This window comes from Aotus nancymaae, unplaced genomic scaffold (genome assembly GCF_030222135.1).
Source record: "Aotus nancymaae isolate 86718 unplaced genomic scaffold, 86718_ANA_hifiasm-v0.15.2.pri h1tg000041l, whole genome shotgun sequence".
In the NCBI taxonomy this organism is placed as follows: Eukaryota; Metazoa; Chordata; class Mammalia; order Primates; family Aotidae; genus Aotus; species Aotus nancymaae.
In genome coordinates this window covers 8,646,208-8,670,111 of record NW_026988455.1, presented here as the reverse complement: position 1 = coordinate 8,670,111, position 23,904 = coordinate 8,646,208, and the positions used below count along the sequence as shown (strand labels likewise).

General features: G+C 48.3%; 1 protein-coding gene across 2 annotated transcripts in view; it reads right to left on the bottom strand.

Annotated features, from left to right (window-relative positions):
• Positions 1 to 23,904, bottom strand: part of ANKDD1A (ankyrin repeat and death domain containing 1A) — a 46,701-nt gene that overhangs the window by 11,897 nt on the left and 10,900 nt on the right. The window contains exons 4-14 of one of the 2 annotated variants that reach the window (XM_064361420.1): positions 23,320 to 23,418; positions 18,738 to 18,842; positions 18,031 to 18,129; positions 14,096 to 14,194; positions 13,448 to 13,546; positions 10,330 to 10,428; positions 9,330 to 9,428; positions 8,012 to 8,110; positions 6,891 to 6,986; positions 3,113 to 3,317; positions 747 to 878 (exon numbers count right to left, since the gene is read on the bottom strand). In XM_064361420.1, coding sequence (XP_064217490.1) covers positions 747 to 878; positions 3,113 to 3,317; positions 6,891 to 6,986; positions 8,012 to 8,110; positions 9,330 to 9,428; positions 10,330 to 10,428; positions 13,448 to 13,546; positions 14,096 to 14,194; positions 18,031 to 18,129; positions 18,738 to 18,842; positions 23,320 to 23,418 — 1,231 coding nt within the window. Of the gene's footprint in view, positions 1 to 746; positions 3,318 to 6,890; positions 6,987 to 8,011; positions 8,111 to 9,329; positions 9,429 to 10,329; positions 10,429 to 13,447; positions 13,547 to 14,095; positions 14,195 to 18,030; positions 18,130 to 18,737; positions 18,843 to 23,319; positions 23,419 to 23,904 lie in introns of those variants that run through there. The other variant, XM_012443126.2, reaches the window with a different exon arrangement.

The following is a 23,904-nucleotide window of genomic DNA, read 5'->3' as shown; positions in this document are numbered from 1 at the left end:
CCTCAATAACATGCTAGAAATATTTCCCTCAGTAATATGCTAGAAATAAGTCAGAAATCGTTTTCTTTGTTGCCTCATAACTAATGGAGCCTTCACAACTATCAGTGACTGCCTAGTGGCCCTTCTGTGGTTGCCCCATTATGTACCAGGTCAATGGATATCACAGCGTTTAAGGCTTTTTCATCATCAACTGATTCTGTTTTTAGCAAGGGCTTAGTACTAGAACCGTCTATCCTGCTTGTCTGATGGTTCCACAGAACACTGTGAATCCCAAATCAGGCTTTTCAGATTGGCATACTCAAATAAGTTGTGATGACCTCAGGAGGTTTATTTGACCAGATTTGACTGGTTCAACTCATATTAAGTCAGTTTTGGCTCCTATGTCTTCATGTTTGTGAAAAAGAAGTCTGAAGATGGTTCCAGGCTTATTCCAAAATGGAAAAAATATATCGAGGTATAAAAGGCTAGTAAGGAAGAGATTATGGATAGCCATCACTGGTTCAGGGGCTGTGACGGTCATAGGGTTCAGTTTGGGCCAACACCCTCATTGCACAAATGGTGAAACCAGAGCCAGGAGGCACTGTCACTTGCCCAAGGGAAAAGAGGGCAGGGCTTGGGGGAGGAATCTGGAAGGCCCAGAGCCAGCATCACAGTATGCTTGTCTGAGCAGCCCTTGGAGGGCCCTGCTGCATTCCAGTGGGGGCCAGCCAGCTCCTGAGAAGAAGCCCAGCAGAGTACACTCTTACCAGCCAGGCTCCTCCTGCCAATGGCCACAAGGCCCTCGAACAGCGCTTTGCTGGGGTTCTCACCAGCCGTGGCCACGCCGTGCAGCCAAATGAGCAGCATTCGGTGGCCATGCTCCTGATAGCTCCTGGTGCCTGAGGACAATGAGGAAGGAGAGAGAGAGAGGGAGAAGGAGCCCATGGGGCCCCTTGACCAGAGCGCCTGTCTATGCCACCCTGTACCACCTCCTGAGCATGCCAAGGTGGGACAGAGGCCAAAAGCCTCCAAGGCCCTTCATGCTCCAGCCAAGCTCAGCCTGGAAATGGGTAAGGGGAGTGGAGGAGCAGCTTCTCAGATGGGGTGGGAAGAGTTTGTGTCTTGGTCCCTAGAACCTCCCCAGCCCCAGGCCTTCTCCTGAACACCCACTATACACTCTGTGGGTGTTACTCTGAATGAAGAAAGAGCTGACATTCATTGCTGTGGTAGCACAAATTGTACACTTCACCTCTCTGGCTGCTCAAAATAATCTGTGCCCTGCATGCTAGTGGCCTGATTTACAGATGAGAATACAGCTTAGTCAGAGACAGAGCTGGCTGCACCAGTGGTTCTCAGACTCAGCTGCTCCTTGAAAACACCCAGGGCCCATATCATTCCCAGAGATTCTGATGTACCTGGGTCTGGGTGCAGCCTAGGCATTTAACGGTTTTAAAACTTCCCAGGTGGTTCCAACATACAACCATGTTTAGAAAATAACTGCCCACACTATTCAGTGCTGTCATGGGGTTAACGTGTTATTAAATCCTGTGATTCAGCTGGCTCTCCTGTGTTGGGGGAACAGACAGATGCTGGACCACGCCCATCAGGTCCAGATCACTCTGTTCGCCCCTCTGACCTTCCGTGTCCCTCTTGGGGCCCTCGGCAGGCATGTCCTCACGGTGCTGCCCCTGGTGTGGTGGCACTTCTGCTTAACCCAGCCATCTCAACACCATTTATTGAATATCTCTGCCCCCACCATTGTGTACAAGTGCTTCTTTATCATGTATGAAAGTTCTTATCCATAGCAGGGTTTACTTTTGGACTCTCTGCTCTATTCTACTGATCAATTTGCATATTTTTGTGTCAGATATCTCTTTTTCTTTTTTCTTTGGGAGACAGAGTGCTCACTCTATCCCCCAGGCTGGAGTGCAGTGGCATGATCTCGGCTCACTGCAACCTCCGCCTCCCGGGTTCAAGCCATTCTCATGCCTCAGCCTTCGGAGTAGCTGGGACTACAGGTGTATGCTGCCACGCCCAGCTAATTTTTGGTATTTTCAGTAGAGACAGGGCTTCGCCATGTTGGCCAGGCTGATCTCAAACTCCTGACCTCAGGTGATCCGCCCACCTCGGCCTCCCAAAGTGCTGGGGTTATAGGTGTGAGCCACAGCTCCTGGCCCAGGTATCTCTTTATGTTAATTTTATTTGGGCTTTATAAAAGGCTGAGTCTGCCTGGGTTAGATCCACTTTATTTTTTCCCCCCAGAATATTCACTTATATATCCCTGTTTATTGTTTCAGACAAATTATAGAATACTTCAGTCAAGTTTCAAAAACCTCCCATTTCGACTAAAACTGGATCAAAGTTTTAATCTAATTGGGGAAAAACCTGATATCTATATGATAATTTTTCTTGCCATAAATACAGAATGTCATTCCGTTTATACAAATCATCTTTTATCGTTGAACCATTATTGTTTTATTCATATGTGTCATCTATATTTGACTTTTAGGTTTTCCAGATGAAACACACACACCATTGTAATGGAATCTCTTTTAAAAGACTCTATATCTATATATTTGCCCATTTAGCAATGGTATATAGAAGTTCTGTGGTGTTAGTATATTTTCTATATTTAGCCATTTCCTTGAATTATTTGACTCTTAGATTTTTTTTTAGTTGATTCCTCTGGACGTCCTATGTATATAAGTATACTATGTGAAATTAATAAGTCTCTCTCTTCCTTCCCAATATTAACATTCCTTATTTCTGTTTCTTTTTCAAACCTTAGTACCAGGGTCAAAATTTCCACATAGATGTTGAATAATAGTGACAACAGCAGGCCCTCTTCTTTTTACGGAGAATGACTTTAGTTTAGGTGTAAACAGTGGGTATCGGTTTGGGCTGATTGGTGAAGAATGTGAAATTCACAATCAGTGGGGAGGGAGAGGCAGAGCGTGCAGCCTGTGCAGAGGCCTGGAGGAGGGACAAAGCACCAGGCGTATTGGACGGTGTGAGAACAGGCTGTGGGTTGCACAGGCTCTTTCCCCAGAAGCACAGAAAACTGAACACACTTCAGGTGCCCCCCACCCCTCTGCCCACTGGTTGCTTGGGGAGAGGAGAGGCAAGGTGGTACCTGTCCACTGTTGCTCGATGGCATAGACATGCGCCTCCGTGAACTCCCAGGAATATGCCAGCTTCTTCCACTCATGGGGCTGCAGAAACCTAGAGGCCAGCTGCCACAGCACAGAGCGGAGCTGCTGTGTTTCCTGCCGATGGTCCTGCTTAAAGGACAAGCTCTTCCCAGAGGGGTCGCTGGGGTCCTTGCATGAAAGGTGGTCCTGTAGGACAGATCCCAAAAGTGCAGAAGCTGTCCCTCATGATCCTGGACAGAGGCAATGCAGAGCCGAGGCCCTATGACCCTCCTACCACCTCTGCTGGCCTAGCAGCTGGAGTCAGCAAGGGCTGGAGGCTTAATGTCCTCTCTTCTGATTTCTTACTCCATGCTCTGCCTTGATCTCTGGAACCCAAGTTGCTGCCACTGTTCTTCCACCCAGAATTCCTCTGCTCACCTTCCTGACTCTCAACCTCATTGTCATGGTCAAAAGACACCCACGTGCCACTGCCAGGGAGCCTTTCCAAATTCCTCCGGTCAGGTGCCTCTCTTTCTTGTGTTTTTTTTTGTTTTTGTTTTTGTTTTTTTGAGATGGAGTTTCGCTCTTGTTGCCTGGGCTAGAGTGCAGTGGTCTGATCTCTGCTTACTGCAACCTCTGCCTCCTGGGTTCAAGTGATTCTCCTGCCTCAGCCTCCCTAGTAGCTGGGATTACAGGTACCCGACACCATGACTGGGTCATTTTTTATTTTTTGTATTTTTTTTTTTTTTTTGAGACAGAGTCTCACTCTGTCACCAGGTGCCAGTCTGGAGTGCAGTGGCACAATCTTGGCTTACTGCAACCTCCGCCTCCCAGGTTCAAGCAATTCTCCTGCTTCAGTCTCCCAAGTAGCTGGGATTACAGGCGCACGCCATAACGCCCAGCTAATTTTTGTATTTTTAGTAGAGACAGGGTTTCACCATGTTGGCCAAGATGGTCTCGATCTCTTGACCTCGTGATCTGCCCACCTTGGCTTCCCAAAGTGCTGGGATTACAGGCTTGAGCCACCGTGCCCGGCTTTTTTTTGCATTTTTAATAGAGACGGGATTTCACCATGTTGGCCAGGCTTGTTCTTGAACTCTCGACCCCAGGTGATCCACCCGCCTCGGCCTCCCTAAGTGCTGGGATTACAGGCATGAGCCACTGTGCCCGGCCTCTTTCCTGTGTTCTTATAGCATGGGCGTTAGCAGAAGGACTCCGAAGCTTTGGCCAAACTAGGCAGGGCAAGAATCAGATTTGCTGAATCGCAATGTTTAATAAAAGGTGGGATTACAAAATCCTTTCTAGCAAAGCAGGCAATGAAATTAGAGGTTATGAAGGAATTTTATCATAGCAAAAATGAAGCCCACAAAAGCCTAAGCCCATCTAAAGGGAATGGATGCAGAGTTCTGGTTGTTAAATTCAGGGTGAAGAAAATCACCCTGGTGTCTCCAATTCCAAAGTTTACGTAATGGTCAACAGTCTCTGGCAATCAATGTGAGGTGAAGCTTGGTTCTCACCTGGGGTATTAAAAACTGGTCCCCTGGGGCAGTGTTTTTAGCCCCGTTCGCACATTGAGATCATCTGGGAGCTTTAAGAACCACTGATGCCTGGCCCCCACCTCAGAGATTCTACCTGAATTGGTCTGGGGGCCCAGGAGGGATTTGTGATTCTGATATGCAGCCACTGCCTTAGTGGTGAGGACCTGTAAAGCCTGAAGTGGCTTAGTAATCAGCAGAGAGATGAGTCGGTTAATAAAACCCTCAGTATTAACATTTTGGGATTTTATTTAGGAATAATCTGTTATATATAAAAGGGTTGTAATGTTTAAGAGAATCTAGCATATCAGTGAGAGAACATCTTAGGATTCCTACTGAAATTTATCTACCAATTGATTTTGAAACAGTAATTTCTATTTAAAAGAGATAAAAGAAGTTTACTAAGTTTGTAAACCACACTGAAATGTTTAAGATATTTGAGATTATTGGCCGGGCGCAGTGGCTCACGCCTGTAATCCCAGCACTTTGGGAGGCCGAGGCGGGTGGATCGCGAGGTCAAGAGATCGAAACCATCCTGGTCAACATGGTGAAACTCCGTCTCTACTAAAAATACAAAAAATTAGCTGGGCACGGTGGCGCATGCCTGTAATCCCAGCTACTCAGGAGGCTGAGGCAGGAGAATTGCCTGAACCCAGGAGGCGGAGGTTGCAGTGAGCCGAGATCACGCCATTGCACTCCAGCCTGGGTAACAAGAGCGAAACTCCGTCTCAAAAAAAAAAAAAAAAAAGATATTTGAGATTATTTATAAGTTTAAATTTAAATTAATGGCCATATTAGAATAATTTAAGAATTTAAGAAGCATTTGAAGTGCTTAAAAAGAAAATATATTATATTAAATTTATTCATTCAGTTTAAATGTGTAAAGTAGTTTAACTAAGTTTAAACACGGGACCCAACATTAATCAAAAGACTTCCTTGAAACTGCCTGGAAAAATTTACTAGTTGTATAAATAGAATAATAAGATTTATAAAATGGATTTTAAAGTTTAAGAAAAACTAGGTTTTAAAATTTGTAATTTACCACATTCAATACAGATGCCCCTCTACTTATGATGGGGTTATGTCTCAATACAAATATCATAAGTTGGCTGGGTGCAGTGGCTCATACCTGTAATTCCAGCTCTTTGGGAGGCTGAGGTGGGTGGATCACGAGGTCAGGAGATTGAGACCATCCTGGCTAACACAGTGAAACCCTGTCTCTACTAAAAATACAAAAAATTAGCCAGGCGTGGTGGCAGGCGCCTGTAGTCCCAGCTACTCAGGAGGCTGAGGCAGGAGAATCGCTTGAACCCGGGAAGCAGAGGTTGTAATGAGCCAACATTTTGCCACTGCACTGCAGCCTGGGTGACAGAGAGAGACTCCATCTCAAAAAAAAAAAAAAATCGTAAGTTTAAAATGCATTTAATCCCCCTAACCAACAGACCATCATAGCTTAGCTTAACCTACATGTGCTCGGTACACTTACATTAGCTCATACTGGAGCAAATCATGTAACACAAAGCTGATTTTATAATAATGTGCTAAATATCTCATATAATTTATTGAATACTGTACTGAAGTGAAAAGCAGCATGGCTGCATGGGTACTTAAAGTATGGTTTCTACTTAATGCGTATCGCTTTTGTGCCATCATAAAGTACATAAGCCAAACCACTGTGATTGGGGAGCATCTGTATTAACTTTGAAAAGTGAAGTAAATGCAAATTTATTTTCTGTATATAAAAACAACCCAAAGACACCAAAAAAACTCCCTACCCCCATTTGCTAACTGGATTAGCAAACATTCTGCCAATCTTCTGTCCCAAGTCCACAGCAGACATTGCTAATCAATCCCAGCACACTTACTTCTGGCTCAGAAAGTTGCCCAAGCATAACATCCCAAGCAGCAGTTCCAATCACCTGGAGATGGCATGAGATGGAATCTGCCATCTCTTTTTCACACATGTCTGTATATATTCACACATGCATGCATTCATCAGCCAGAAGCTACAGCAGTGTCTGGCAGTATCTCCACACTGGCATGGACCTCAGTCTGCCTTGTTTCAGTGTGTTTGGACGCTTGCCCATCACCAGATCCTCACAAACAACTGTGATAGCATACAAGGTGATGATTTTCACCCACTTGGAGACTGAGGGACCCAGAATTGGTCAGGGCTGGGGTTCAAAGCCAGCTCCATCTGGAGCCAGAATCACTCCCTTTAAGATAAAGCGTGGGGCCTCCATACCTTCTCCCATCTGTAGAAACGATCAGCTTTTATGATCATGTCCACCAGGCTGATATGGTTGCTGCGGGCGGCCACTGCTAGGGCAGTTTTTCCCTGCTGCAATTAAGAGGCAAGAAGAGAAGCCAGAGTTTCTACAGGAGGGGGTGCACGAGGGCCCCTAACACCAAGGACAAACCCTCCTGCCCACAGGAAGCAGTTTCCAGCAGTCTACGCTGACAGCAGAAAGGTTTTCTGGTTTTCTGGGCATGATGGGGAAATGGAAAAGTTACAAATAGAATAAAGCAATAGCAATACATAATTCCAATGACCACCTCTTGTGTTTCTTTAGAAATTAAGAAGCTTTAGAGCTTATGAAACTCAGCCCTCATTACTTCTTCAACATCCTCTGTGAAATAGGGGTTCCCACCCACTTTTCAGATAAAGAAACCAGAGCCCAGAGATGGGGGCGTGGGCTGATCCTGTCACCTTTGCCCACCTCCAATCAGGCCTCCTTTTCTCCAGGCCTCCACAGACCTGCAGTGAGATGGGAAGCTCCTCTTCACATCTGGCCAGCTGCCCAGGGCCTAGCTCAAAGCGGGGAGTCCCCTCCTAGGTCCAGCTTCAGGGTCTGATCCTGGCCCCCAGCTCTACCCACACCATCGCAGGCTGGCCTCGCTGAGTCACATGTGCAAGTGCCCCTCCCCTCATACTCCTGTGACCTCCCAGCCTCATACCAAGTCTTCGGCTCTTCTGAGACCACCAGCACCTGCAGAAGTAGCCGTCCCAGAGGTACAATGAGCTGGGAAGCTTCTCCAAACCCTGTCCCACATGTGGGGGTTGCTGGGCAGTGCTGTGGTATTCTTCTACTCCCCCACCCCACCAGGTGACTCAGGAGCTTGCAGTCTGATGGGGGCCATAAAGAAGAAAGCCATCATTTCACAGGCCTATACCAGAGATGGAGGGGGACCTCAGTAGAGAGAGGGGAAGGTGGTAGAGGAGGAGGCTGCATTTGAGCTGGTATAGAAAGCATGGCAGTCCTTGAACACCTGGAGAGGGAGGAGGGAGGAGGCATTTGTAGCAGGGTCTCTGGCAAAGGGGGAGCCATGAAAGCCTGAAGCAAGGTGGGTTGTAAGCAGAGGTACCTTATCTCTCAGGTTTAAGTCAACCCCAGCAATGAGGAGCATCTCTGCTATGTCCTGCCACGCGTGCTCTGCAGCCAGGTGAAGGGGCGTCTGCTGCCTCTAAGGGAGAAGCCAAGGGAACAGGTGAATGAAAAGCACATAAGGGTGGCCTGCCATCCTAAGTCAACCTCAACAATGATCCTAGTATATATTTCTTCTAGTCTTTTCTTTAATGCAGAATGTTTTTAGCTTGTTGGTTTTACATACATGAGATCATCCTATATGTATGTACATTTTGCATCTTATTTTTTTACCCCAACATAACACTTTTTAGGTACTATAAACTCTGATAAACACCATTTTGATAACTCCATAATAGTCTATTTATGCCATAATTTACCTAACTGCTTCCCTATTTCCCTATGATTAAATATTTAGGCCATTTTCTTTTTTTTTTTTTTGAGACGGAGTTTTGCTCTTGTTGCCCGAGCTGGAGTGCTGTGGTGCGATCTCGGCTCACTACAACCTCCACCTCCCAGGTTCAAGCGATTCTCTGCTTCAGCCTCCTGAGTAGCTAGGATTACAGGCGCCCACCACCACGCCCAGCTAATTTTGTATTTTTAGTAGAGACAGGGTTTCACTGTGTTAGCCAGGATGGTCTTGATCTCCTGACCTTGTGATCCACCTGCCTCAACCTCAAAGTGCTGGGATTACAGGCGTGAGCCACTATGCCCGGCTAGGCCATTTTCAAATTGAAGACTGATAAACAATACTTCAGTGAATATCTCTATGCATGAGCTTTTAATATGTTTCTCAAGGCTCAGTTCCCAGCAGTGCTAATGCATATCATTTAAAGATATATGATATATTCTGCCAAATTGCTTTTGACTCCCAGTGGCTCTGTGTGCCATGCCCTTGCTGGTATTGAGAATTATATGGTTGGTAGGTAGATTGTGGGGACAGGATTTAAAAGGGCTCTTTACTGATCACAGCTTCAGGACTCAGAGGCCTCTTGTTACACAAGACTGCCTCAGTCACCCCTGCCCTGGGAATTTTCCCTAAGGAAAAAAAAGCAATGAAAGGAAAAGGTTGAATGTAAAAAGATGTTCACTGCAATGTTATAGATCATGGCCAAAACTTGGGAACACCCAAAATGTTCAAAAGAGGGGAATGATAAACAAAATGATACTTCCTTCAACAACTATTCAAATTACCTTTTAAGAGCTAAAAAAGCAATTCCTCAACTCTCGGCCATGCTAGGAGACCAGAGCCAAGCCCTGCCAGCCTGGGAGGGTTTTCAGGAGCAACCTGGGCCCGGATGGTCTCTGTAGCCACTTACATTGTCCATGGCATTCAAGTCACTGTCAGAGTTCATGAAGAGCCGGACCAAGGCAGGGAAGTTGTGCCTGACAGCGAGGTGCATAGGAGACGCGCCCTGCTGTGGGAGGAGATACACAGATCAATCAATGAGTCCCTCCCAGGACTGCCCAGCTGCAGGCTGGTGCTGGGGACAGAAGGAGGGAAGGGTATAGTGCTTCTGGGTTTGGCCCTTTCAGCTTCTTGGATGACATGGGTGGCCTTAGGCAATTATGGTCACAAAGCTTGAATTCCTGGAGCCCAAAACTGAGCCCCTAGGTGGGTGAGGGTCTGAAGACACAAGGGTGAGACCCTTGCTATGTCAGGAACTCACTATGTGACCTTGGGCAAGTCATTTCCCTTCTCTGTTACTCTTCATCTGTCAAGTGACGTTTGCCACGGTCCCTCCTAGCAACAATACCTTAAGATTCTCAGCCGGCCACCGTGGCTCACGCCTGTAATCCCAGCACTTTGGTAGGCCGAGGCAGGCGTATCACCTGAGGTCAGGAGTTCAAGACCAGCCTGGCCAACATGGTGAAACCCTGTCCCTATTAAAAATACAAAAATCAGCCAGGCATGGTGGCAGGTGCCTGTAGTCCCAGCTACTCAGGAGGCTGAGGCAGGAGAATTACTTGAACCTGGGAGGTGGAGGTTGCAGTGAGCCGAGATCTTACCACTGCACTCCAGCCTAGGCAACAGAGCAAGACTCTCTCTCAAAAAACAACAACAACAAAAAAACCCAATGCATAAATGAGCAGAAAACAAGAGCTGATAATTCATTTTGGAGGAATTACGAGCTTAGTTTCTGATCCTATTCCAGCTACAACAGTATTTGACTTTCCTAAATGCTGCCAGCTCCCCTACTCCTGGCCCGCATCCCAACCCCAAGGGTCTGATGTGCCCGTTTCCCCCTGTGATTCATCAGTGTGCTCATGGAAGGCTTTGCAATGGAGACCCCCTTCAACCCTTGTAGCCACACTTACATGATCAGCTACGTTGGTGCAGCCTCCTGCGTGGATGAGGGCCCGAGACACGTCCTCCGAGCCACTGAGGGCTGCATAGTGAAGGCAGCTCAGGTTTTTCTAGGAAACAGGCATCAGTGCAATGTCACAAGGACCCCTCCTGCTGAGGTTTGCAAAGCTCTTTGAGATTCATTTTTCCATTTGAGTGTCACAACTCCTCTGGGAGTATCATCCCCATTAAAATGAGGCTGGAAAATCAATTACTTTCCCAGGCCTGGTGACCAGTAAAAGAAACTCACTATGGTCTCAGTCTTTTCCTTACCTCCTATTACAAATGCAGGAATGTAGACTAAAGCCTGCCCAATTCCATGGCTGGTAAAGACATGCAGATGATCGACTCTAAGGAACTGGTTTCTTTTTCTTTTCTTTACGAGACAGAGTCTTGCTCTGCCACCCAGACTGGAGTGCAGTGGCACGATCTCAGCTCACTGCAACCTCCACCTCCCAGGTTGAAGCAATTCTTCTGCCTCAGCCTCCTGGGTAGCTAGAATTACAGGTACCCACCACCACACCCAGCTAATTTTTGTATTTTTAGTAAAGACAGGTTTTCACCATATCGACCAGGCTGGTCTTGAACTCCTCACCCTGTGATCCACCCCTCTCGGCCTCCCAAAGTGCCGTGATTACAGGTGTGAGCCATGGGGGTGGAGGTGGTTTTCAAAGAGGAAAACAAGTAAGATATGCCAGTACAGAGCAGACACCACCCAGCATGCACTGCTCAGCACAAGCTGGTCTTGGCGCATCCAAACAGCATCCTGGCAGAGCCAGAATGGACACGTGATCTCGGTGGGCCTCAAAGTCTCTTTCAGTCAAAGCCCAACCTGGCCCAATGATCACCTTGCACAAGGTACACACCAGGCAAGTTCCACTAAGGTGATCCACTGTCTCAGTTTGCCCAGGATTGAGGAGTTTGTGAAATGTGGGACTTTCCGTTTTAAAATCAGGACAGTATGGGGCAAACCAGGACCAGCTAGCCGTCCTGCTAAAGTCCCGACTGAGTGAGCACCTGGGGTGTGTGGGACTCTCAGCCCATCTCACAATGGGAAATGCAGTCACCATGGGCTTGCCACCTTCTCCCAGACCCTGCAGCATGACGTTCTAAGAGGAGTGGGAGTGTTGAAATGGAATGTGGCCTCTGCCAGAAACCGGAAGCGGAGGCTGGAGCACAAGCCCTGGCGTGATGAACAGCTCCAGCCCCAACCCAGTGGCCACCTAGCTGGGTGCAACCTCCCCAGTCTCTCTTTTATTTTTTTCTTGAGACAGGGTCTCACTCTGTCACCCAGGCTGGAGTGCAGTGGTGCAATCATCGCTCACTGCAGCCTCAAACTCCTGGCTCAAGCAATCTTCCAGCTTCAGCCTCCCAAAGTGCTGGGATTACAGACATGAGTCACCTTACCCAGCCTACTTTTTTTTTTTTTTTTTTACAAAGCCAGTCAAATTAAGCAGTTAATTCTCTGTTTTTGAACTGTTTTTGCTATTATTTATATTGTTGGTTTTTTTGGTTTTAATTTTTGAGATGGAGTCTGGGTCTTGTCTCCCAGGCTGGAGTGCAGTGGCGCAATATTGGCTCACTACAACCTCTGCCTCCTGGGTTCAAGCAAGTCTCCTGCCTCAGCCTCCTGAGTAGCTGGGACTGCAGGCGCTTGCCACCATGCCCAGCTAATTTTTTTCTTTTTTCTTTTTTCTTTTTTTAGTAGAGATGGGGTTTCACCGTGTTAGCCAGGATGGTCTCGATCTCCTGATCTCATGATCCACCCACCTCAGCCTCCCAAAGTGCTAGGAACCACCGTACCTGGTCATATTATTTATTATTAATATTTCTGCTATACTATTGACATTTAGAACAAAGCAAGAATTACAGAACCTGAAGCCATTCAACCAGCCAGAAAGGTTATTTGTCACTGATTCAAAAACAAAAAGCAAAGCAAAAACACCAACTCACTACCTAAAGAAAGGCCACAACCCAGCTTTCCAGGTCATAGAGAAGAATTTCTACTGGCAGAATTGATGAGTACAGTGGGGAGAGAGAGAAGAGGTTCTTCCAGGGTCACACAAGCCCCAGCTCTGTCAGGGGAAAGCTTCACCGGTGGGTGGCACTCTGGAGTCAGGAGAACAGGCTTCAAAACTCAGCTTTGCCTCTTACTAGCTTGTGAACCTGAGAAAGTGCCCTCTAAGCTCCAGTTTTCTCATCTGCAAAATGGGTGGAATTTTTCTGAGGTAACAGTTATGAAGGGGCTTTGTGAACTATCAAGAGCTCAACAAATAGAAGACAGTAACAGGGCCGGGTGCAATGGCTCCCGCCTATAATCCCAGCACTTTGGGAGGCTGAGGTGGGCAGATCACTTGAGGTCAGGAGTTCAAGACCAGCCTGGCCAACATGGTGAAACTCCATCTCTACCAAAAAAATACAAAAATTAGCCGGGTATGGTGGCATACACCTGTAGTTCCAGCTACTCAGGAGACTGAGGCAGGAAAACTGCTTGAACTCGGGAGGCGGGGGTTGCAGTGAGCCAAGATGGTGCCATTGCTCTCCAGCCTGGGTGACAGAGGGAGACCCATCTCAAAAAAAAAAAAAAAAAAAAAAAAAAAATCTACCATATAAGATAGTTGTGAGAATTAAGCACATTGCCTGGCACATAAAAAGTACTTGTGAAAACTTATTATTCCTATCACTTTTAGGATTACTGGGGGACTAGTGAATCAGTGTAACCACATTTTAAATAAAGCCCTGGACTGGGGAAAAACAATCTAAAAAAAAAAAAAAAAAAACAGACACTAACAGGTGTTGAGGTGTTGGGCTGTATTACGTCCTGCGCACTGTGTTAGGTATTTAATTCTCACAACTATGTAAAAAAGTAAATGTCATCCCACTTTATAGTTAGGAAACAAGGCTCAGAGAGGTTAAGTAACTTGCTCTGGGTCCCAGGGCTCAGCAGTGGAGAAGCCAAGATCAGAACCTGGTCTGCTGCCTAGAAGCCTCTATTCAGTCAGCGTTCAGGAATCACTGTGGCCGTTACTTCCGACATAGTTATGGCTCAGCAGCCAAAAGCAGACGGCAGTCTTAGGAGGGCCTGGCTACCTGGGTGAGCGCGTTCACGCTGCTCCCAGCCCTAAGAAGGAGCTGCACACAGTCAAGGTGGGTTCCCTCAGCAGCCGCATGCAGGGCAGTCAGACCTTCCTGCAACACATAAGGAGAGTGATGAGGATAGCGGGGAGGCCCACCCAAGGGACCCCCAATCCCACAGTGAGAGGACATCTCTTCTGCCTCGGCCCCAAGACCCCTTGAGCTCTCCACTGCCCTGCCCCTGGGAACAAGGAGCTTTCTTGTTTGTGGTCACATGAGCCTCACCCTGATGTCCTCACTTTGTGGAGCACACACATGGCATAGTCACTCCTGGCTCCACATCTCTGCTCACATTCTTCCCCTATCAGGCTGTCTCAGCTCCTCCCCGCTATTTCCTCCTACTCCAGGAAGCCCTCCCTGACCATCCTGTCCATGGCGACTTCTCCCTTCCTTGAACAAACACTCTCTGTCTCACTTCTTTGGTGATCTATCATGCCAAGTGCCACCACTAAGCCAGGAGTTCAGTGCTGCCGCTTGTCATTCCCTAGTGGACTCTCAGTGTGAGATCATGCCCTCAGCCTCCTCACCATGGGCTGAGGCTTCCTTGAAGGCAGACAGCAAGCCAGGGTCACACATCTCCGCATCCCCCAAGTGGTGACTCACCGCATTCTGCTCCTCCAGGTCCAGCCTGATGTCCACAAGTCGCTGCAGCACAGCCACATGGCCTCGGCCAGCAGCCAGGTGAAGGGCTGTGTTCCCCTCCTGTCAGAAAAAGGGCTCCTGAGAGGCCAGTAGACCACAGAGCCCCAGAATCACAGAGCTGCGATGAGCTGCAGCCATGCACACTGGGTGGGTGCCACCCTGCGCCTGAGAACTGTGCCAAAACTACAACCAGGGGCATGTTCAAGGGCCAGGCCCTGGTCTTTCTTTCGTTACACTTTAAGGCAGGCACATTGCTTAAAAATTAAACAAAACCAGTTCTACCTTCCATGTACCCATCTGAAACCAGTCCCTCCTCAGGTCCCCCAAATCCATCTCTTCTCACTGCTCAAGGTCCCAGCAACTCTCCCATGAGCTCATGCTGTTCCAGGCAGCTGCTTGACTCAGTCACCCGCCCCCCTCAAGTCTGTGTGTGAGACATTGATTTCTCATTGAGTGGCATGGCCTACCCGGCCCACATTCTGAAACTGCAAACCCTACCTCTGTCCTCCTGAGCCTATTTTCCTGCCCTGCTTTTCCTTTCCCCACCGCACAGATCACCTGCCAACACACTGTCACCGACTGTGCACTTAGTGTTTATTGTCTGACTTTTTTTTTTTTAATTTTACTTTAAGTTCTGGGATACAGGTGCAAAACGTGCAGGTTTGTTACACAGGTAAACGTGTGCCATGGTGGTTTGCTGCATCTCTCAACCGGTCACCAAGGTATTAAGCCCCGCATACATTAACTATTTGTCCTGATGCTCTCCCTCCCCTCACCCCCCTTACAGGCCCTGGTATGTGATGTGTCCATGTGGTTCTCATTGTTCAGCTCCCACTTATGAATGAGATCAGTGTTTGGTTTTCTGTTCCTGTGTTAGTTTGCTGAGGATGATAGCTTCCAGCTTCATCCAGGTCCCTGCAAAGGACATTATCTCATTCCTTTTTATGGCTGCATAGTATTCCATGGTGTATATGTACCATATATTTTTAATCCAGTCTATCATTGATGGGCATTTGGGTTGGTTCCACATGTCTGACTCTTCTTGCTGGAACATAAGCACCACAGGAGCAGGGCTGTGCATCTATTTTGTTCTCTAAAGTTTCCTTAAGTGCCTAGAATAGGGCCTGGGGCACATGGCCAACACTCAGTAGAGTGTTCAATGAGTCAGTAATGTAGGAGGGTCTTCAGGTGATCATATAGAGAGCTTGACATGTGTCCTCTGGAACTTGAGTTGCTTTGCACTTGGAAAGTCTAAAGGTGACAGTGACATAGCCAAGAGAAGCAGCTGCATTGGGCAGGGCAGAGATCCCAACATACTTTGTATTAGAAGTGGCCCCTGCTGAGGTCTTCCTGCTTGAGGTTGTCCTTTAAAGGGATCTCCCTGCCAGGCACAGTGCCTCACACCTGCAATCCCAGCACTTTGGGAGGCTGAGATGGGCAGATAGCTTGAGCCCAGGAATTCCAGCCTGGGCAATACAGTGAGACTCTGTCTCTACAAAAAATACAAAAATTAGCAAGATGGGGTGGTGCATGCTTGTAGTCCCAGATACTGGAGAGACTGAGGCAGGAGGATTGCTTGAGCACGGGGAGTTGAGGCTGCAGTGAGCTGTGATTGCGCAACTACATTACAGCCTGGGCAACAGAGCAAGATCCTGTCTCAAAAAAAAAGTTGAATTCAGCTAAAAATAATAAAATTTTAAAATATTTCTTAAAAGCCCTCAACAGCTTTGTCTTCCCCTCCTTGCCAGCTTCTCTGCAGACACACATAGCGCCTATAGGCTGGTTGCTGCGAGCCGGGACCAGCGGTGGGAAATGCAGTCACAGCATGAAATCTCTGTGTTCAGAGACGTGAAGGAAGCAGGTGAACCAGGAAGGGCCAACACGTGCCTCCAGCTAGCAGGGTGAGGAGACCATGGCAGGGCTTTCCTCTTCCTTCTGGGTTATAAATATCCATGTCCTGTCATTTGAAGCTGCAAGTGGCACACATGGATGCCTGACGGGCACTCGCACTTTCCTGGGCAGGGCAGGGGGCTCGGAGGCAGGAGAGCTGGGCAGAAGGCAGCCTTGGTGTGGGCCTGGGGCCCTCTCGCCTCCACCTTAGGGATGTCCAGCATCTCCACCTCTGTGAGGCCTGGACAGCAAACCTCGCCCTTCCAAGTGGAGTTCATCACTCTCTCTGGGCTCTCGAAGCCTCCCTATCATTCTAGAGCACATATGGCGTGACCTCTGTTGTTACTGACTCTAAGAGGTCTATCCCCCTTAGCAGGCCTTGAAAACCTTACTGTGCCCCCTCCCCAGATGAAACTGAAAATGAAAACACTCCTATCCTGAAAATGCAAAACTTAACAAGGGTATGCAATTTTAAAAGCTTCTTTGCAGAATTTCTGGTTGCAAGATTCTGGAGAAGCTCATCAAAGCTGTATTTTCTTTCTCTGTTCTTGGTGCTCACGCTCTCCTGGGGCCCTGAGGTGTGATCATTTTGCCTCTTGGGTAAGCCAGTCCTGGCAGGTGCTGCCCTCTCCTCTCTCTGTATGCCCAATTCCTGGCTCAATGCCTTGCACACAGCAGGACCTGCTCAGCCCAGAAGGGTGAGTGTGGATCGACTCGGTGCAGAACCCAAGGGGGTCAGTGCCCCAGGAGGCAGCCTCGTAAAGGCAGGAGCACAGCTTTATGCATTAGGATGATGGTTCCAAATTGAGCTCTACCTTTGTCTCACTGTGTGACCTTGGCTAAGGCATTTCCCTCTCTGGGTATCAGTTTCCACAGCTGTAAAACGAGAAGGCTGAATTCAGATGCCTTCCAGTTCCAACACCCTGTAGTGCTTTTGTGTGTGAGCTCTCTATCACTTCTGTATACACTGAACTCCCTCTATCCTGGCCAAGCACATTAACCAGAAGATTAATAATGGAGTTTATCTCTTTGTTGAAGGCATTGTTTAGAATTTGCTATAACATATTTTGTTAATGATTCACAAGGGTATAATGATAAGAGTCATTGCAGAGTAGACCTTCCGGTCCCCGTCCCTTATCCCCTCTCAATTGGGTGAAATCCTGCTCATAAGCCCTGAATGATATGCTCCCTCCTCTGTGCTTCCATCCTATTCCTGCCATAACCATAGCAGAGCAGCTGTGTGGCTACCACCCCCGACACTTCCCCACATCTGCCAACAACAGACAACCCCAGTAGATCACAGCCCTGCTCAACCCACTCCAGGCAGTGCTACCAACCACCTAGATCTGCCACCCTAGCCAGCCACGATGGATCAGAGATCCTTACTATGACTGTGGCACTGAGTTCCTTAAGTAAGAAACGGTGTGGGCCGGGTGTGGGCCAGGTGTGGTGGCTCACACCTGTAATCCCAGCACTTTGGGAGGCCGAGTGCTCCGGCTCTCCTGAGGTGTGATCACTAGGTCAGGAGGCAGGTGGATCACTAGGTCAGGAGTTTGAGACCAGCCTGACCAACATGGTGAAACCCCATCTCTACTAAAAATACAGAATTAGCCAGGCATGGTGGTGTGCACCTGTAATCGCAGCTACTTGGGAGGCTGAGGCAGGAGAATCACTTGAATCCTGGAGACAAAGGTTGCAGTGAGCTGAGATCAAGCCATTGCCTGTGCTCAGCCTGGGCAACAGAGAGAGACTCCATCTCAAAAAAAAAAAAAGAGATAAATGGTGTCTTGGGCATCTTTATGCCACCAACCTGTAGCGTAGGGTTGGCCTATGGCACATGCTGGTGAAGGACCTGCTGGATGAACACTAGATACCCTCTCATCTTTGGCCCACATGCCCCTCCAGCACAGTGGGAGTCAGACGTGGACACAGGTGAGAAGCCAGAGCCTAGAAGGTAGCAAGTTTGGCACCCTGGTCAGGATCCCAGAACCTCACAGACACAGTACCTTGTCTTTGACACTGTGGTCACAGCCAGAGCCCACGAGGAAGTCCAGAGCATCCAGCTGCCCGTGCTCAGCTGCCCTGTGAAATGCTGTCCTCCCCAGCTGGCCAGGAGGAGAAGGGGTGTGAACCTTCCTCGCTCTGTCAGTGGGCATACCTGCCTCTGCCCACCTGCCCACTGTTCCCCAACCACTCTGGCCTTGCAGTGGCCTCTCCTGCCCAGACACTGTCCTCTCCCCTTGCCTCCCCACACCCTCCCTGGAAAGCCCAGACCTAACTTCCCAGCAAGAGCCACTTGGTGGGGTCCCTCCTTGCTGCCCAATGAATAAACACATTCCTGAGACTAGGGGTTAAGGTCTCCGGAGGGACCCCCAACCACCCATCAGACTTTGCCTTCTAAGATTACAGTCCCTCAAACTCACACTAGAGCCCATTCCTGTCCTCGCAGGAAGCAGAAGCAATGCCTCCCTTTTCTAACCCATCTAATCCTTTATCAGGGCATCTCTGTGGTACCTAACTGTGTTCTGCTTGTATTTTGCTCATTGGTACCCCAACACCTCTTCCCAACCAATGGCTCCCCAGGCCAGCTGCAGTCTGCCCACAGATCAAAGGATGCACCCGAGGAATGTGGTAAGCCCAGTGGGCAAGAGTGGCCCCAGGAGCACCCACACACACACAATGGGAATGATGAGTAGCCCTGAGACGCTCTCACCTTGTCTACATGGTCCAGGTCCACATCCTCCAGGTCCTCCATTATGAATGCCAGCACAGGCACGTGGCCTTTTTGGGCTGCGCAGTGCAGTAAGGTCAGGCCATCCTAGAAACAAGCGCAGGATGGTCCCTGCAGTCTGCGAAGGGAGGCCCTTCTCACACACTGCTAGTCTCCCAAACAGTGAGTGTTTGAGACCCAGAGCACAGCCTCCCCATGGACTCAACACTGAAAATGATGAATGGGCCCCAGGGATAACCCACTCTGCTGCCCACTCAGCCTAAGAGGGGCTGGCAGGAGTTGGGATGCCAAAGTTCAAATCCCAGCTCCAGCACTCCTCAGCTCTGCAGTCTTGGGTCAGTTACTGCCACCTCTCTGAGCCTCCATTTTTTTTTTGAGACAGAGTCTTGCTGTGGCGCAATCTCAGCTCACTGCAACCTCTGCCTCCTGGGTTCAAGCAATTCTCCTGCCTCAGCCTTCCGAGTAATGGGACTACAGGTGCGCGCCACCGCGCCCAGCTAATTTTTGTATTTTTAGTAGAGTCAGGGTTTCACCATGTTGGCCAGGATGGTCTCAATCTCTTGACCTCTCCACCCGCCTTGGCCTCCCAAAGTACTGGGATTACAGGCGTGAGCCACCGTGCTCAGCCTGAGCCTCCATTTTCACATAGGACAAACTAGCATCATAATCCCTGACCACCTCAGTTGGTGGTTGAGAGGACTGGACCTACAGAAAAAGTATTTTATCAACTGAAAATTAATTCAAACATGTACCATGTGGTCGTATATAGCACTAGTAGCCTCCAGAACAGTTAAGAAGGTTCTAGGCATCTGCCTCCCTTGATACAGCTGCTAATGAAGAAGCAGGTGACTAAGTGACCAGTGTATGTCACTAGGAAATGACCTGCTAACCTTCTAGGGCAGATTAAGAGCAGATGTGTGCCAGGTGCAGTGGCTCACGCCTGTAATCCCAGCACTTTGGGAGGCTAAGGCGGGCAGACTAAAAATACAAAAATTAGCCAGGCGTGGTGACAGATGCCTGTAATCCCAGCTCTTCGGGAGGCTGAGGTGGGAGAATTGCTTGAACCCAGGAGGTGGAGGTTGCAGTGAGCCAAGATTGTGCCACTGCACTCTAGCCTGGGCGACAGATCGAAACTGCATCAAAAAAAAAAAGCAAATGTGGTCTGCAGGGAGTAGAGGCTCCAAAGTGGCCTGGGTTGGGGGGTAGACAGGAAGAAGGTCTCTGGAGCCTAGAAGCAACAGAAGGGAGGCTCGCAAATCCTGTTTATGTCCCAGAGCTTCTACTACTGCCTTGCATTAAGGTCAGATTATTTAAAGTCCTTTTTGCAACCCATCCATGGGTCATAAAAGTCAGCAGAACAGTGTTTCACATCCTGACAGTTGTCCAATCTCAGTGAGTATAAATTTTCAATATGTGTCTTTCATGTCGGTATCATGGACCCCCTGATATGAAGGGATGAGAAGGGGACTTCCCTCTTGTGTTCTTCCCAGATTCCACAGCCCTGGACTGATGATTTTCATGAGGAAAACATGAGACAAACCCAAATTGAAGGACATTCCACAAAATACTTGGCCACTACTCTCCAAAAGGGTTAAGGTCATAGAAAACAAGGAAAAACTAAGAAATCATCACAAAATTGAAGAGACTAAGGAGACAAGATGACTAAAGCATTGTAGAGTATGAATGGAAAAACTGCTGAAATCTCTTTTTTTTTTTTTTTTTGAGATAGAGTCTTGCCCTGTCACCCAGGATGGAGTGCAGTGGCGTGATCTCAGCTCACTGCAACCTCTGCCTCCTGGGTCCAAGCGATTCTCCTGCCTCAGCCTCCCAAGTAGCTAGGACAGCAGGTGTGCGCCACCACACCCAGCCAATTTTTGTATTTTTAATAGAGACAGGGTTTCACCATGTTGACCAGGATAGTCTCGATCTCTTGACCTCGTGATCCGCCTGCCTCGGCTTCCCAAAGTACTAGGATTATAGGCTTGAGCCACAGCGCCCGGCCTGAAATCTTATTATAGTCTGTAGTTTAGTAAAACTGTAAATATCACCAATGCCTGGCAAGGTAGAGCTATGTGAACAGCAGGGAAAGGCGAAAGCTTCAGGGCAGAAGCAGGACTGGGCCTGTGGCATCTACATGTGGGGTAAATCCCTTTGGGCAAGACCTTGAACAAGAGATTGAAAGGAAGAATGGGGTCTATCATTTGCAAAGCTGGCTTCATCTATTCCCCCTGCCCTTGGAACTGCACCCCAGGATTGTGCTACTCTTCTTACCAAGAATCTGCTCGTCCTATGACAGGCTTTTGAATGCAATGGGAGTGATACCACGTGGCTTTCCAGCCTTGGCCTCTAGAGCCCTTGCCAATTCCACTCTGGCTCTTTTGCTGCCCTGAGGCAGCCACATAAGGAAGTCTGTGCTAGCCTCCCCAAGGATTAGCGGCCACCTGGAGAAACCAGCCACACCATCCCAGACGTTCCAACCCTTCCTGCAGAGGCTCCAGACGCATGAGTGAGACCCTCCAGGGCCAGCCAGCCCCCAGCCCAACCACCTGCTGACTGCAGCCTTGTAGGTGAGCCCAGGTAAAACCAGAGTAACTGCCAGCCAACCACAGAATTGTGGAAAATAATAATACATAGTTACTTTCAGATTCGATACTTTTAAGTTTTAGAGTAATTTGTTACCGAAAACAGAAAACAAATATAGAGGGACTCTGCTTACCTAGAAGAGTCCATGACTTAGAACCTCACCCGCCATATACACCCAAGACCCCACCTCCCTCATTCTAGAACATGGAGGCTCATTCACACTCCATTTACAGCATATTCCATCAGGACAGCCACTAGATTCCCCAGGGCCACCGAGCCCTTCCAAGGACAAGCCAGGCCAGGCCGGCAGGACCAGACAGCAGAACCCTGGGCTTGAACCTGGGTGTGTTCACAAGGCACCCTCCTGCTGGCCCCTCTTCCCACACTCCAGCTCAGATCTTATGACCCATGGCGTAGGGGCATGCTTCTCTGGGATGGATTTTCCAACTCAAACACTTTCAGGGGCACTCCCACCACTGCCAGCAGGATACTAACAATGGCATGAGACAGATCTCTTACGTGCCACGACCCTTTTACATCTGATGAAACCTATAGGCCCCTTCTCGGAATATTTACTTAAATACAAAAAATAAATTATACAGGAAAAAATTATTAATCAAATACACAGGCTTACAATGGTTCATATTGCTGCTATAACAAATTACCATAAACTTCATGGTATAAAAGAGCACAAGTTGATTATTTTACAATACTGGAGGTCAGAAGTCTAAATTGGGTTGGCTTTCTTCTGGACGCTTTTGGGGAGAATCTGTTTCCTGGCCTTTATTAGATTCTAGAATCTGCCCAAATTCCTTGGCTAGTGGCTCGCATCGCTCCAACCCCGGCTTCCTTCATCACACCTCACACACATCCCATCATATCCAACAAACTCCTGTTGGCATATTAGGTTCTGGAGGTTCAGAGGTTTTAGGGATTAGGATATGGATATCTTTGGTGTTCCATTATTCTGCCTACCGTAAAAGGAAACCAATTATATTGAAATTAAGTTATTAAAATACTACAAACCAAGTTTTCAATCCAGTAACACATGTACTTCCCTACTGACCAGTTAAACAACAAGATCTAGTGAAGGGTCTAATAATTACCTCCATAATTTCAAAGTAATGATAAGTGTAAGGAGTATTTTAAGATAACTGCAAAAACTTCCATGTGATATGAAAATAGCTACATTTTCTATTAGTGACAAAGTCACGAGTACTAATACAACCTACCTTCATCATTGAAAAAAATGCTAAATTTTCAAGAAGTTAGCGAAAATAAATATGCACTTTTTTTCCAATCCAAATTCATAGGTCCCCTGAATTTTCTCCAAGAACCCAAGTGAGAACTCCTGGCTGAAGGGATTTGGCCCCGAAATGTTTGCATTTTCCTATGGGCCACCAACACCCTAAAAGATAAGACACCGTGGAGGGATTCCAGGCACTCTCACTTGCTGGGGCCCTGCTCCCTCAAACCACAGTGCACACTGGTGAGCAGCGAGCAGATGTCAGGCTCCTAATGTGCCCTCGTTCTCCCACAGCTCCGAGGTGGGTACCAGCATCCCCCTTTCCACAGGGGAACACTGAGGCTCAGGGTGATAGAGTAACTCGCCCGCCATACCACACTTGGTAAATTATGCTTTGCTGCTTTTACCCCACTTCACTGAGCACCAGGCGTGCAGGGTCTGGCAGGAGGTTGGAGGAGATCTCACCTCCTTCTCATTTAATTTTCCTAACTACCCTCTGAGGGAGTTACTTTGATTCCTCTCTTGTCAATAAGGAGGCCGGCCAGAGGGCTGGGGACTGTCCCAACTCACCAAGTAGGAAAGGGAGGTGGGAGAGAGCAGAAGAAAGATGGACAGGCAGAGGCAGGTGGGGAGGCTGGAGGGGCAAGCTGGGGTGGGATACAGAGGTGGAGGCAGACCTGTGCATCCGGGGCCAGGGGAGCTGAGGGGACAGGGGGCTGCCAGCAGAGGCCTTACCTTGCTCTCACAGTGGATCTTGGCCCCCGAGTTGACCAGGATCTGGAGGATCCGTAAGTGGCCGAACCAGGCAGACAGGAGAAGTGCATTCATCCCAAACTGGGGGAGAGGACATAGAGGAAGTGAGAAGAATGTGGGGAGGTGTGGCCATGCCAGCTAGGCCTGTGTCTTATGACTACACCATACAACAAGAAGGGACTGTAAGTGCCACTCAGTCCAGGGAGCTCCAAGCTTTAGGAATTTAAAGACCAGGACTTTTTTTTTTTTAAATAGAGGCTGATGTACTGCTGCAAACTTTTTGAATTTATTTTTTGCTAAATGAAACTTAAAAATAAAACAGGTGCCAGCTGTGCTCAGTGGCTCATGCCTGTAATCCCAGCACTTTGGGAGGCTGAGATGGGAGGATCAGATGAGGCCAGGAGTTCGAGAGCAGCCTGGCCAACATGGTGAAACCCTGTCTCTACTAAAAACACAAAAATAAGCCAGGCATGGTAGTGTGTGCCTGTAATTCCAGCTACTTGGGAGGTTGAGGCAGGAGAACTGCTTGAATCCAGGAGACAGAGGTTGCAGTGAGTCAAGATCGTG